This window comes from Mustela nigripes, chromosome 13 (genome assembly GCF_022355385.1).
Source record: "Mustela nigripes isolate SB6536 chromosome 13, MUSNIG.SB6536, whole genome shotgun sequence".
Taxonomy (NCBI): Eukaryota; Metazoa; Chordata; class Mammalia; order Carnivora; family Mustelidae; genus Mustela; species Mustela nigripes.
In genome coordinates this window covers 144,578,151-144,590,706 of record NC_081569.1, presented here as the reverse complement: position 1 = coordinate 144,590,706, position 12,556 = coordinate 144,578,151, and the positions used below count along the sequence as shown (strand labels likewise).

The window sequence follows — 12,556 nt, the reverse complement described above, 5'->3', positions numbered from 1 at the left end:
GCGCCCACTTCTCGGAGCCGAGCCGACATCCCTGCAGGGGACAGGAGACGTGGGAGCCAGGCTCACAGGCCAGAGGGGTGAGCATGTCCACGGCACCGCACGACCGCCTTCCCTGGCCGGCGGACGAGGCCACAGTCCGTGGCGGGCAAGCGCCCCTCCCCCAGGGACTGAGAGACCAACCGGTGAGCCCTGGAGAGGACAGTCGGTCCCACGCTGGCCATGGGGCTGGGAGAGGCACGGCGGCGGGGGCAGCACTGCCCAGCGCGCAGCCCAGTGGGCATCACCCGCACCGGCCTCCCTCCAGCACCCAGTCCGCCCCTGGCTGTGCCTCCCGCATGTGGGGCCCCCTCTGCCCCTGTGGGGCTTCCTCAGACGTGTCAGGGCTGCGGTGAGGGCAGCGTGCCAGACATTACCTCTGGGTGTGGGTGAGGGTGTCTCCAGAGGAGATGGGCCCCACCGCGGCACTCGGAGCAGGTGGCAGCCCTCCGCAGAGTGGGCGGCACAGCCTGATCCCACACCTGGAAGGGCTCAAAGGCCCCATGACCCTGGGCTGGGGGGGGGGGCGGGTGTGCCCACTGGAGCCTGGACGCAGGCTCCTGCCCTGACAGACACAACGCTCCTGTCCCCAGACCTTCAGGCGTGGGCTGAGCAGCCCCCGGCCTCCGCCGGCCCCCTGCAGACTTGGACGGTGCATCGTCCAGACCCCAGGTCTCCATCACACCTTCATATGCCCATCTGCCCCAGCAGCTGTGTCTCTGCAGAACGTGGCTGAGCACAGAGCCCCTGCCCTGGCTCTCAACATGGGCACAGCTCTCCCAGCACCCCTCACCCCTGGGGACGGACAGAGTCTCAGAGTGCCCACCCCAGGCTGAGCCCCGCGGGCTGGTTCTTCTTAGTCTTCCTGGTTAGGTGTGGTCACTGCCCTGCAACAGGACTGCACTGTCCACCTCCTCATCCTGGGGCCATCAGCCGCCCCACCCCTTGTCCCGGAGAGCAAGAGACACGGCGGCCGCCCTGACCTGGACAGGCAGCAAGCGGAGCTCCGGCACCGGCCGCACAAAAGGAACCTGACGGTGAGGGGTGCTGGAGACCCTCTAGGGAGCCCGTTCAGCTGGGCTAAGTCCTGGACAGTGAGTGGCCCTTGGGGGTTTCCCTGCGTGTTTCTCTGTCTGGGGACCCAGACGTGTGCTGCCGTGATGCGGAAGGTCTCGGCAACGAAACTGGCATGGGTACACCTCAACCCGGTCCAAGGCAGTGTGCGCGCACGGCCTCTGTGGGGAGCTGGGCCTGCAGGAGACACCTCAGGGGCCCCTGTGACATCAGAGGGCGGATGGCCCCAGCCACGCTGGGCGCCGCACCCACAGGCCCTCCCCATGTCCCCCACGGGGCCGTGGGCGGAGGAAGCTGCCGCAGCCGGAGCTCTCACTGTGTCCTCACACAGCTCTGCGTCTCAGACCTCGCGGCCTGCCGTCAGCAGGAGGGCCGGCACGGGAGCCGGACCCAGACCGTGGGGCCCGAGGGGACCCACACTGGGCACTTCAGAGAAATATTTTCCCACCAACAGGAGGGACCCCAGCATCTTCTTCCTGCAACTGGACACTGTCCTTGAGCTGACGTCCGCATGGTTCTGTGTGGACCTTGGGACCACCCAGGGAGATGTCGCCAATCCTCCGAGACGGAGGTACACGCACAGAGCCTCCTGCCCGCCGCGGCCAGCTGGGGAAACCACCCTGGGAGGCTTGCCTCAAACTCTGAGCAAGGTGACAGATGTCCTCCAGGCCACAGTCGGACCTTCCCAGCTGGAGCCAGCCACGGCCGAGCTCTCTGTAGGAGGTTATCAGGCCGGGAGCCTTGTGAAAGGTCCTGACGTCCCAGGTGGCCGCCCAGCTAGGGCTGGAGAACCACGGTGAGCCGCGAGGCCCTGCTGGGGACTTCCCGTGCCCAGACACGACTTTTCCGGTGGGCTCAGGATGGCAGCTTTGATCCTGCTTGGGGCCAGCTCCCCGGGCATCTCTGGCCAGGGAAGCCCACGTTGGGGGACGGCACACCCCAGTCTGGGGCACAGCACGGATGGCCGTCCAGCCGGTATCACGTTGGGCTTTTCTCCTGGGACCCTCCGTGGACTCTTGCTGGCAGAGGATGGGGAAGGACGTGGCACCTGACCTGGCCTGGAGGAAGGGCCCGCAGGACAGGCAGACCAGACCCGTGGGAGGGGCACAGCTCCCGGAAACACCCCTTCTCGGGACCTCACTGCCCAGGTCCTCCCCTCTGCCCCCTGCTGTCCTCCCCCAAGATGGCCACACCCTCTCCACTCTCCTTCCAACTCACGCCTGAACAGCCCAGCTCGGCTGCCACCCAAAATCAAGGGACGTGGTTCTGTCACCAATAAAGTCGTCACCGGCCTCCCAGGTAGCCCGCGGGTGTCTCAGTCCACCCCGTGTCCCCAAGACCCCCTCTCAGTCCCTGCCCTGCTGTCCCAGTGCCCACCACCCTCAACCTTCTGAGGAAGCCCTCCCCGCTCCTCCCAGACCCGACCCCTCCCTGCAGGAGCGTCCCGCAGGGTCTGGCCATCCCACAAGCCCACCCCCACCTGCACAGGGACAGCCTCTGCCTGGGCTCAGCACCAGGGCCTGCAGGGGGCCGGCCTCAGCAGACACGGCCTCAGGGCCTGGGAGCTCACCAGCGAGACGACAAGGGGCAAGAGACCAGCGGCGGCTTGTCTGCCACGTCTGGCCACCGCCGGCCGCCTCGGGAAGCCGGAGAAGGGCAGGCTGGAACACGGCCAGGTCTGCGTCTTGTTGCCAAGGTAGAGCCCAGAGAACACACACCTCAGACCACGAGCCTGCCAAATGCCCCCCGGTTCCCGGTCCTGCCGCAGCCAGAGCCCAGCTCTGTCGTGAAAGCAGTGGACACTGGCCACTGGCCTCGCTGCAGGCAGGGGTCCCTCCCTCGCACCCTCCAATCTGCCCGGACGCCCTCAGGGACCGTTGGGGGAGCACATGGGCTGCTAAACCGAGTCAGGACAGAGCAGGGCCGGTGCCCCCTGTGCAGGCAGTGGCCTGGGGAGGCCAGCGGAGACGGAGACAGCAGGCGGGGACCAGCACTGAGCGTTTAGATGGCACTCTGGCCAGCTCCCACTTCTGATGCAGGACGCGGGGGCCTCACGGCACAGCAGACTCCATGAAATGTTCCCCAACTCCGCCTCCCAGCCCAAGGACGAGCAGGGGTTCCTCTGAGAAGAGGCGTCCAGGGCAAGAGTCAAACAGGCCGGGGGAGGGGGGCAGCCCGTAAGCCCCCCTCACAGCATCCCTGTTACCACGGGGCTAACCAAGGACACCCCCACAGAGACCGGGGGACAGGATGGGCAACACTGAACCTCACCACTGCCCCCGCCCAGAAACACACTCCCCAGACAGCACCCACCCCCTGCCCCACTGGCCCTGCCCCACTGACCCTGCCCACGGGCAGGCTGGACCCCTCGCAGCCCCTTACACACTCCACACCTCGCCTGTGGCCTTCCAGGGAGCCCCCCCCCACAACCCCTCTGCTCCTGCAGCCCCCGCCCTTCCAGCCTCCACTTGCCGGCGCAGGAGAGAGCACCCTGCTCCACACCCGGCTCGCGGGACTCAGAGAGACCCTGCCGAGGTCACGGCCAGAGGGTGGGGCCACAGGGCCGTGCTGGGAGACGAGAGGGGGGCTGTCGCCGTGAGGAGTCCCTGAGCATCTGAGGGCCCCAGACCCTGGCTCAGTCGCATCCTCCCAAAGCCCAACCCCAGGCAACCGCAAGCCGGGGGAGACCAGAGACACGGGAGCGGGACGCCGCAGCCTGCTGAGGGGGCCCGGTGACCAGCCAGCCCCGCCCCGCAGAGGTTGGCAGGAAGGGGACCCAGACAGGGCCCTGCTCTGCACCCACAGCTCTGAGCCTTGCTGGGAGCGGTCAGCTCTACACACAGGCGGCAGGGACGGTGTGCCTTGTCCACCAGCAGGGCAGGTGACCCCACGAGCGCAGGCCCGGCCACGAGGGGGACGCTCGGTGCTCAGCCAGGACTCTCACAAGGCACCCTCAAACAGCCACGTCAACGGTCTCCTAAGGCCTGAGGCAGAGGGCCCGGCCCAAACGCTGTCGAGACCATCCTGGGCCAGGTGGGTGCCCAGGGCCACACCACAGGCCACAGCACTGGGCAGAGGCCAGGAGAGAAGCCATCTGCACACGGTGGCAGGCTGGACAGCCCGAAGCGACCGCCCAGCCCCACCAGGGCGCCGAGCTGCTTGGGCTGCGCTGCTGTGGGCTCCGTGGGCATCGGTATCCATGCTCCTGGCCTCAGCCTACACTATCCCCCGGGGACCAAAGCCCCCCACCCCAACCCCCCACGTCCGGCCCCTGACGCTGAGGAGAGAACCAGGGCCTCAGCAGGGCAGGCCGGCGGTGCTGAAGACACCGGGACGCGGAGCCGGGTCTGGCACCTCTGCGGGTGAGGACGGTGACGCTGGGGAAGAGGGTCCCAGTGGCAGCGCAACAAGGGTCAGGCGCCCAGGAGCGGGCCCAGACCCCTGGCCGCCGCCCCTCCCAGGCCCTTCTCCCACCCACCGGGTCCAGCTGTCAGGAACAGGACTCAGGAAACACGCGGGCCGCGGCTTTGGATACAAAACTGTAAACACGAGTCTTTAAAATGACAGAGGCCTCCCTGGCCCCAAACTCTGAGCCAGAGCCCCCCACCCACGGGACCCCAAGGGACCGGACCTCCGCCCGCTCTGTCCTCTCTTCCCCCGCCCCCAGGCCCAGCACACAGCGGCCCACGCGCTGGCGGAGCGGGGCTGCGAGCCCGCGGTCCGGGGGATTCCTGAGATGAAGAAGCGGCCGCGGCCCCCGGGCCCCGTGGGGCGCGCGCCCCCACCCCGTCGCGGGCCGGCCGCGCGGGCCGCGTCACGTGCCCAGGGCGTCGCGCGTGGGCGAGGGCCCGTGGGGGCGGCCGGGCGGGCCGTGCAGCGGCTGCGGCGGCGGCGGCGGCGCCGAGTTGCGCTGCGGCGGCGGCGGCTGCAGCTCCAGCGCGAGCGCGGGCGGCGGGAAGTCGCGCACCTGGCGGCGGTACTCCAGGAACGTGCAGGCCTTGGTGGCCAGCGCCACCACGTTCTTGCCCACGAAGATGGCCGAGACGCGGCTGTCGCGGAAGAGCGCCATGTTGGCGGCCCGCGCCAGCACGGCTACCACGTTGACGGTGGCGAGGCTGAGCACGGGGTAGAGCATCATCTTCTGCGGCGCGATGTGCTCGCCCTGCATGCTGACCTCGCTGAGCGCCACGCAGGGCAGCACGAGCAGCAGCATGTAGCAGTAGAAGAAGGTGAGGCCCTCGGCCCACAGCGGCAGCCCGGTGCGCGGCGGCTCCCACAGGTTGGCCTGCATGTCCAGCAGGTCCAGCAGGTCCAGCGCCACCCAGAAGAGGCGGCCGCGCAGGTCCTCGCGCTTGCGGAACGTGCGCACGTACTCCATGCGGTCGAGCGCCACGAGCAGCAGGAAGAGGCCGGGCACGCACACCGACAGCAGCAGCGTCAGCGCCTTGCGCGCCACCGGGTCGGCCGCGCCCCGCCGCGCCGCCTTGTAGTTCTGGAAGATGAAGTAGAGCTTGATCTCCAGCACGAAGATGTAGAGGAACCAGAGGATCATGGCGTAGCCGCGCTTGGCCGTGCGCACCTCGGCGCCCACCCACACGGCCACGTAGCGCAGCACCAGCAGGAAGCACACGTCGCCCACCAGCACGATGATGCACACCCCGATCTTGCGCGGGCCCTGGCTCTGCTCCACCAGGTACGCGTCCATGACCGCCATGCTGCCCATGATCACCAGCGTGGTCAGGCACACGTGGCGCCGGTCCGGGGGCGGCAGCACCATGGTCGGCCCCCGGGGCCCCGGCCTGGGCGCGCCTGGCCCCCACGCGAGGCGGGACGAGGCCCTGCGGCGGCGGCGCTCAGCCCGCGGGCATGGCGCGACGGGGCCTGTCCAGCCGCTCTGGGGGCGCCACCGCTGCCGGCCGGCGAGCTCGGAACCTGGGGAGACCAGAGGGAACCGTGAGAGCGCAGTGCGGGAGCAGCCCCCGTCCCCCCCCCTCCCCGGCCCCGCGACGAGCTTCCTGCGCGGGGCGCTGCGGGCGCGCCGGGCGCCCGGGGCCTCCGTGGCACGCACGCGCCGAAGCGCGCGGGGGACCGGGAGCGGGAGCGGAGCCGGAGCCTCCAGGCGGCGCTGCGGCCCCACCTGAGACCTGAGACCGGCTTCCCGCCGCCGCCAGGAAGGAAGGGGACGGAAGTGGTTTCTCCCCGCCGCGCGCGCGCCCGGCCCCGCCGGCTCGTCCCTGCTGGGCCCGCGCCGCCGGCCCTCCGGCGTCCTCTCCCCACCCCCACGCCGGGCGCCTCGCCGGGCGGGGAGGCGGGCCCGCGGCCTCAGCTCTGCGCGCTCAGGGAGCGCCGGAGGCCCGCGGAGGCCCAGGCCCAGGCCCCATCCCGGGCGCGGCGCCCACGCTCGCGGCCTGTTTTCGCGTCCAGGACTGAGGATCGTCCTCTCGCACCAGCTTCCCTACCCGTGCCTGGCATCTCTTCTCCCTGCCTCGGCCGACCCAGTCCCCCTACACACCTGCCCACCCTCCCCGGGCCGTGGGGATCCTTCCCCGACCCCCCCCCCCCCCCCCCCCCCTTCCCCCCCAAGGCCCCCCCCCCCGCCGGCCCCCCCCCCCCCCCCCACCTTCTCTGGACGGTGCAGCCCCTGCACCTCTCGGAGCCTAGGCACAGGCTGTCGTGACAGTGCTGGTCCGAGTCCCAGAGCAGCCCAGGGCCCCACACCTGGGCCCGACGCCCACTCCCTCTGACGGACGCCACAGACGCCCCTGCACTCACTTCCAGCCCCTCACCCTGCCACCTCCTTCCGCGGCACCCCGGGTCCTGGGCTCTGTGTACTGCCCCGTCTAGACAAGGACGTAAAATTTAATGTCACCCGTGACTGTGAGGCGAGCGCTCTGCCTGCCCCTGGTGCCACCACTGCCCCCAAGACTGGGGAAGGAGGACCTCCAAAGCGGCACGTCCACGCCAACCTCGGCCAGGCTGCTGCCCCACCCAGGACCCGCTCCGGGGACCCTGCGGCCACACACACAGAGGACCCCCCACCGGGAGTTCAGACTCCTCCAGGGGAGGGGGGCGGGGGAAGGGGAAGGGGGCGAGGAGCCGCACAGGCCCGGGAGCTACTGCTCTCGCCCACACACCCACCCGGTTTCTCCCACCAGGTGGAAGCCCCCTCCCGCCGGGGCCGCCCCTGGCCGCAGCAGCCCTCCTGCCGGCCGAGCAGCTCGAGAGCCACGGCGCCGCGCGTCCCTCCCCAACTGCTCCCGTTCCCTCTTAGCCACCGGTCAGACCCGGGCTGAGGATGCCGGGACAGACCCCATCCCCAGGGGAGCTCGCAGGGGGAGCCCCCCCGCCCCTGCCCCAGGAAGCCAGGGCCTCCCTGCCCCTCCCGCGCACCCTTCCCGGCCTCTCCCTGGGGACCTGGCCCCGGGGCCTCCCTGCCGTGGCTGTCCTGGCCCGGCCCTGCGGTCCCCCGCATGCCCCCGACCCGCCCCCTCCCCCAACCACCTTCGCGGTGCCCACGGGTAGGGGCCGGCAGGAAGGGGCCGCCAGCCCCGACCAGACCGAGGCCGTTCCCGGCAGGCTGCGTCTCCGCCCTCCCGCCCGCGCCCCCCGCCCGCGCCCCCCGCGCCCCCCGCGCCTCCCGCGCCCCCGGCCCTCCCTGCGGCGTCGCTGCGCTTCCCGGCCCCTGCGCCCGGGCCCCCGCCCGCCCCGCTCCCGCCGGCGGCCCCGCAACTACCCACCGCCGGCCCGCGGAGCCTCCGCGCCGGGCCGAGGCCGCGCTCCCTCCGCTCTGCTCGCTCCCCTCGCTCCTCGGCGCGGCCCCCACCAGAGGCCCCGCCCCCGCTCGAGGCCCCGCCCCACGCGGTGGGGGTCCCGGCGCCCCGCCCCCCCACCCCGCCGCGCCCGTTGCCACGGCGACAGCCCCGCGCCGCGGCGGTGTCCAGGACCGGTGGCCCTGGGGAGCCAGACCCCGCCAGACCCGCGCGCCACCCCCGTGAAGCCTCTGCACCTTGCTTCACCCCGCAGCCGGGGCTGGTCGCCCCGCGGGCCCTCAGTCCCGGTCACGCTCTGAAACCCCACTGCAGGCGTCCCCGGGCGGCCCACCGGGGTGACCCCACTCACCTTGGACAGACAGCCTGGGGACCCCGTTCCCTGCCGCGGAGCTGGTCCCGGCGTGGGGCCGGGCTGACCATCGGCCCTCTGCAAGTGGCCTGTGCAGACAGAGAAGAGCGGTGGGCCTCTGGGCGCCAGGCCCCAAAGACGCCCAGCCTCTCTGGGCTCCTGCTGAGGGTGGACGACGGGGTGGTGGACAGCCCTCATGTTCAGCCTTCCTGGGCACGCTTCCCCCCAACCTCAGCCTGTCCAGCCTGAGCCCCCACACCCACCCCCCCCCACACCCACACCCCCCGCCTGTCAGCCCTCAGGGTGGAGGGGTGCAGCTGCTGCTCTCCCCAGAGCTGCTCCCACATGCCTCCATCCCCCCATCTGCCAGAGGAGGTGTAGGGTCGCCCAGGGTCCCCCTGATGCACAGGGTAAAGCCTGACTTCCCCCCCCCCCCGCCCCGGGCCCGCTGACACTGAGGACTTGAGCGGTTCCTGGTCTGTGCCTTCTCTCCACACTAGGGGCCACAGGGACATCTCAGTGCCCATGGGAGGCAAGGAACTGACCGCCAAGGCCATCCAGGAGCAGCAGGGCTGAGGGGCGGTGACAAGTTCGAACCCTCGGGTCGGCTGACTGGGACACTTCCCTGCCTCTGTGCCCTGCGAGGGGCCCCACAGACCTCATCATGGTTCATCTTCCCCAGGGAGGCCTCCAGAAGCCCCTGGCCTAGAGGGACAAAGGGCCTGTACTGAAAGGTCCACCCGTGCAGCATGCGGGGAGGAGGCTTGGGGCATACAGGTCCCCCGTCCGGGGCAGTGGGCAACACCAGCTGCCCCCTCGTCCCCCGCAGAGCCACCCTGGCAGGCCCAGGAGGCAGAGGAAGAGCGGGCAGCAGAGGGAGAGAACTCGAAGCGCCTCCCTGCGGCCTCCACTCTAGGCGCGGCTAAGCCCATCTCAGCAGGCTCCCTCCCTCTGCCCTCCCCCACACCCCCAAGGCACGCTCAGAAAGCCCCATCTTTGGCCCCAGACCTGCAAGGCTGCCTGGGTGCCCCCACCACCCCAGCACCCTGTTCTTGCCTCCAATTAGGGAACACCCAGGCCTATGAAAGCTGGCCTGTGTGTGTGCTGACCTCACTGGTGCTCGCCCCCTGGTTCTGTGTTTCCATCTCCTCCAGGGGCAGGGGTGGGAGTGGGAGCAGAGGTGGAGGCGGTGGGACCTGGAGCTGTGGCCCTTGAGGGCAGGCCCAGAGCCCTTGGGGTTGGGACCTTGGGCAGGGCTTAGCCTTCCTCAGCTTGTGGGTGCAGCACGCCCATCTGCCTTGACCTCATGGGGCCTTTTCCGCGTCGTGAGGACACGGGTCCTGTGGGAAGGGCCCCCCAGGAGCTCATCTTCACTTGACTGCATCTGCAAAGCCCTTTGGCTTTGTTTCCAAACAAGGGCACCTTTGGACATGCCAGGGCAGAGGACTTGAACATCCCTTTTGTGGGACCCAGTTCAGCCCAGAAACGCTTTCCCAGCGTGGGGGTCTGTCTGCCCTCACTGCCGTGCCTCCCCAGCCCCTAGGCCTGGCAGTAAGGCCCCCTCCCCACCAGCACCAGTCCTGCCAGCCCCCCAGCCACGTCCCTCATGAAAGCCCCTCGTGGCCTGGCTGGGCTTGGTCCCCCACCGCGCACACTGTCTTGGCGGCCACCCTAGCCACAGCCCCTCCCCACTGGCCGTGGCTCCCTGTGGCGATGGGGACAGGCTCCATGCCTGGCCCACCTGGAAGTGCTGAGGAAGCTGAACCCAGTCCAGAGAAAGTGTGGGGGCCTCATGGCGCCTGGATTCCCTTAGGAGACAGGAACTCCACGTTCCCAGTGGCTGTACCATACAAGCTGAGTGCGGGTCATCAAGCCCTTGGAAGGCCAGGGCGACAGCAGCTCGGCCTAGCGGGCTGTGGTGTCGGGCCCTGAGGTGGCTGCAGGTGCCTACCCAAGGCCTCCCCGCCGGTGCCCAACAGATGCACGGGGAACCGCTCAGGGAGGGATCTCCAGGCAGCCCCTGGGCGCCCCAAACCCAACAGGCCGGGGCACTGGGTCCCAGGAGCGAGCCAGCAGGAAGAGATTGGGGCCAACAGAGCCTGGAGGTGCCAGGCGGGGTCCGGTCGGGGCCCTGGAAACCCCAGGTGCCACAGGCAAGACAGGGAAGCAGCACGAAGCAGATACGCCAGGACTGAGCAACGGCGATGAAAAGGCCGTTCAGAGGGCACCGGGGGACAGGGCCACCTGGAGGGCAGGGGCAGGGCCGTGGAGATGAGGAGGAGGAGAGGGGTGGTGGGAAGCTCTTACCCCGTGTGCCTTGGAAGCCCAGGGCCCCGCCCCGACCAAGGCCCAGCGGCCTCCGAGGAGGTAGCAGAGGCCGGTCTGTATCCACCTCGAAACCCAGAAACAAAGCCGACCGCTAGCCGAGGACCGAGCTGCAGAGCTCATGGGATCTTTGTCTGTGGAGAAAACCAGAATCTGACCCGCGGTGGGACGGAGGGCGCCTGGGAGCTGACTTCTCTTCTCGGCTGCGGCCAACGATGGGGTGGCGTGTTCCCTGCCCTGGAAGAGAAAAGGCTGTGTGGGCGGCGTGAGGGCCCAGAGACGTCCGCGTACTAACCCCCGCACCTGGGAGGGGGACGCTCCGCTCCGCAGCCGGGAGGGACTCCGCGGGGTGACGGGGTGCCCAGGCCTGCAGACGGGAGATGGTCCCGGCAGCGGCAGAGACGGCGCGGGGAGCCGGAGGCCGGGCGGGGAGCCCCGAGTGCCCCGACGGCCATGGCGCACAGGGAGGACCGAGCCCCTGGACGTCCGCCGAGGCAGAAGGAGCCCCGGCGAAGTGTTCAGTCCGCGAGGGAGGAGCCGCCGCGGAAATGCGAAAACCGTCTCAGAGGGCAGATCTGAGCAGGGACAGACCCATGGTCACAGCGGACGGGAGCTGAACGTTCCCACGGAAGGGCCAAGAGGGCCCGACTGATTCTTGCGTAAAGAGCGGGAGGGGCCCGAGGGAGGAGGGGACAGGCGTCCGCTCACACTCGCGGAGGAAGCCTGGCGCGCAGGAGGGCGGCGCGGTGGGCATGGTGGGCCCCGCCGGCTCAGGAGCGCCCGCCCTGGCGTGGTAGGACACGAGCAGCCCGGCAGCCACGCTCTGCTCCCAGCGGCCTCCGACACGCAAGTGCGGGTCAGGAGCAGCCCCGTGGCGAGGGCATCGGAAGGGCCAAACCCAGCCCAGGGCTCAGGCGCGGGACTCCTCACACCCTGGGTTCCCTTTCTGGGCGCCTCGGGGCAGACACAGCCCGCCCTGCCTCTCCCACCCAGCACAGCCAGGAGAAGACGGTGGTTTGTGGAGCCCGTGGGGACTCTGAAAAGTGCCTCGGAGCAGGCAGACCCCAGGCGAGTCTCAGGACCTTCCCCGTGTCCTGTGGCCTGGCGGTGGTCTGGCCTGAACGCCAGAACAGGGGTGGGGACCTGCACAGGGAATGCTCCAGGGAAGCCCTCCAGTGTGGCCGTGGCAGGAACAAAAGGGGCGTCCTGAAGCCCTCAGAGATGGGGACAGCTCCGGGCAGAGGGTCTGGGGTCCGTCACACCTGCCCCCGGGCGACCCCACCCAGCCTGCCATGCAGACACGGGCCTCCCTGGGGAAGAGCTTCCCGTCCTGCGGGAGGAGAGTGGTCCCCAGAGGGAGGGACACTCTTGCCTGAAGGGAAGGGGAGAGCCAAGCCCCACTCTCTGTCTCCAAATGCCAGAGCGGTCGTGAGGAGTGTGGGGGCGGGGACTGAAGCCTCACTGGGAAGGGGGTCCCAGGGACCCAGAAATTCCTGGAGAGGAAGATTCCAGGAAGCACCCCGGTGAAGTCGGCTTCACGAGTCTTCTGGGCTCGCCCCAAGCCGTGCGTGCTGAGTCTGTTCGCAAAGCCACAGGACGGACCACGGCCCCGTCCCATGCGGGCCACTGGGTCGTCCTCACACAGGAGGATCCAAGGACCACTGTAAAGGCTTTGAAAAGAGGCTGAGTCGACTGTGTGCCCAAACCGTATGGACATTCTGGGGGCGCCTGGGTGGCTCAGCGGGCTGGGCATCTGCCTTCGGCTCGGGTCATGACCCCAGGGATCGAGTCTGGCCACAGGCTCCGTGCTCAGCGGGCAGCCTGCTTCTCCCCCTGCCTGACGCGACCCCTGCCTGTGTGTGTGCACTCTCTCCATCCAATAATGAAATAAAATCTTCTCAAAAATCAACATTCTCAGTGGGATTTTCAGAAGACCAGGTGCCCCTAACATAATACTTGAATGTGCGAGATGCGATCCAACATGATTCTGCGTGTGAAGAAC

General features: G+C 69.6%; 1 protein-coding gene across 1 annotated transcript; it reads right to left on the bottom strand.

Moving 5' to 3' along the window:
- Positions 1–4,924: 4,924 nt before the first annotated feature.
- Positions 4,925–7,917, bottom strand: TMEM121 (transmembrane protein 121). The gene is made up of 2 exons (XM_059371363.1): positions 7,848–7,917; positions 4,925–6,042 (listed from the first exon to the last, which is right to left on the bottom strand). The coding sequence occupies exon 2, from the start codon at positions 5,885–5,887 to the stop codon at positions 4,925–4,927; it is 963 nt and encodes a 320-aa protein (XP_059227346.1). The 5' UTR covers positions 5,888–6,042; positions 7,848–7,917.
- Between the last annotated feature and the right edge of the window lie 4,639 nt (positions 7,918–12,556).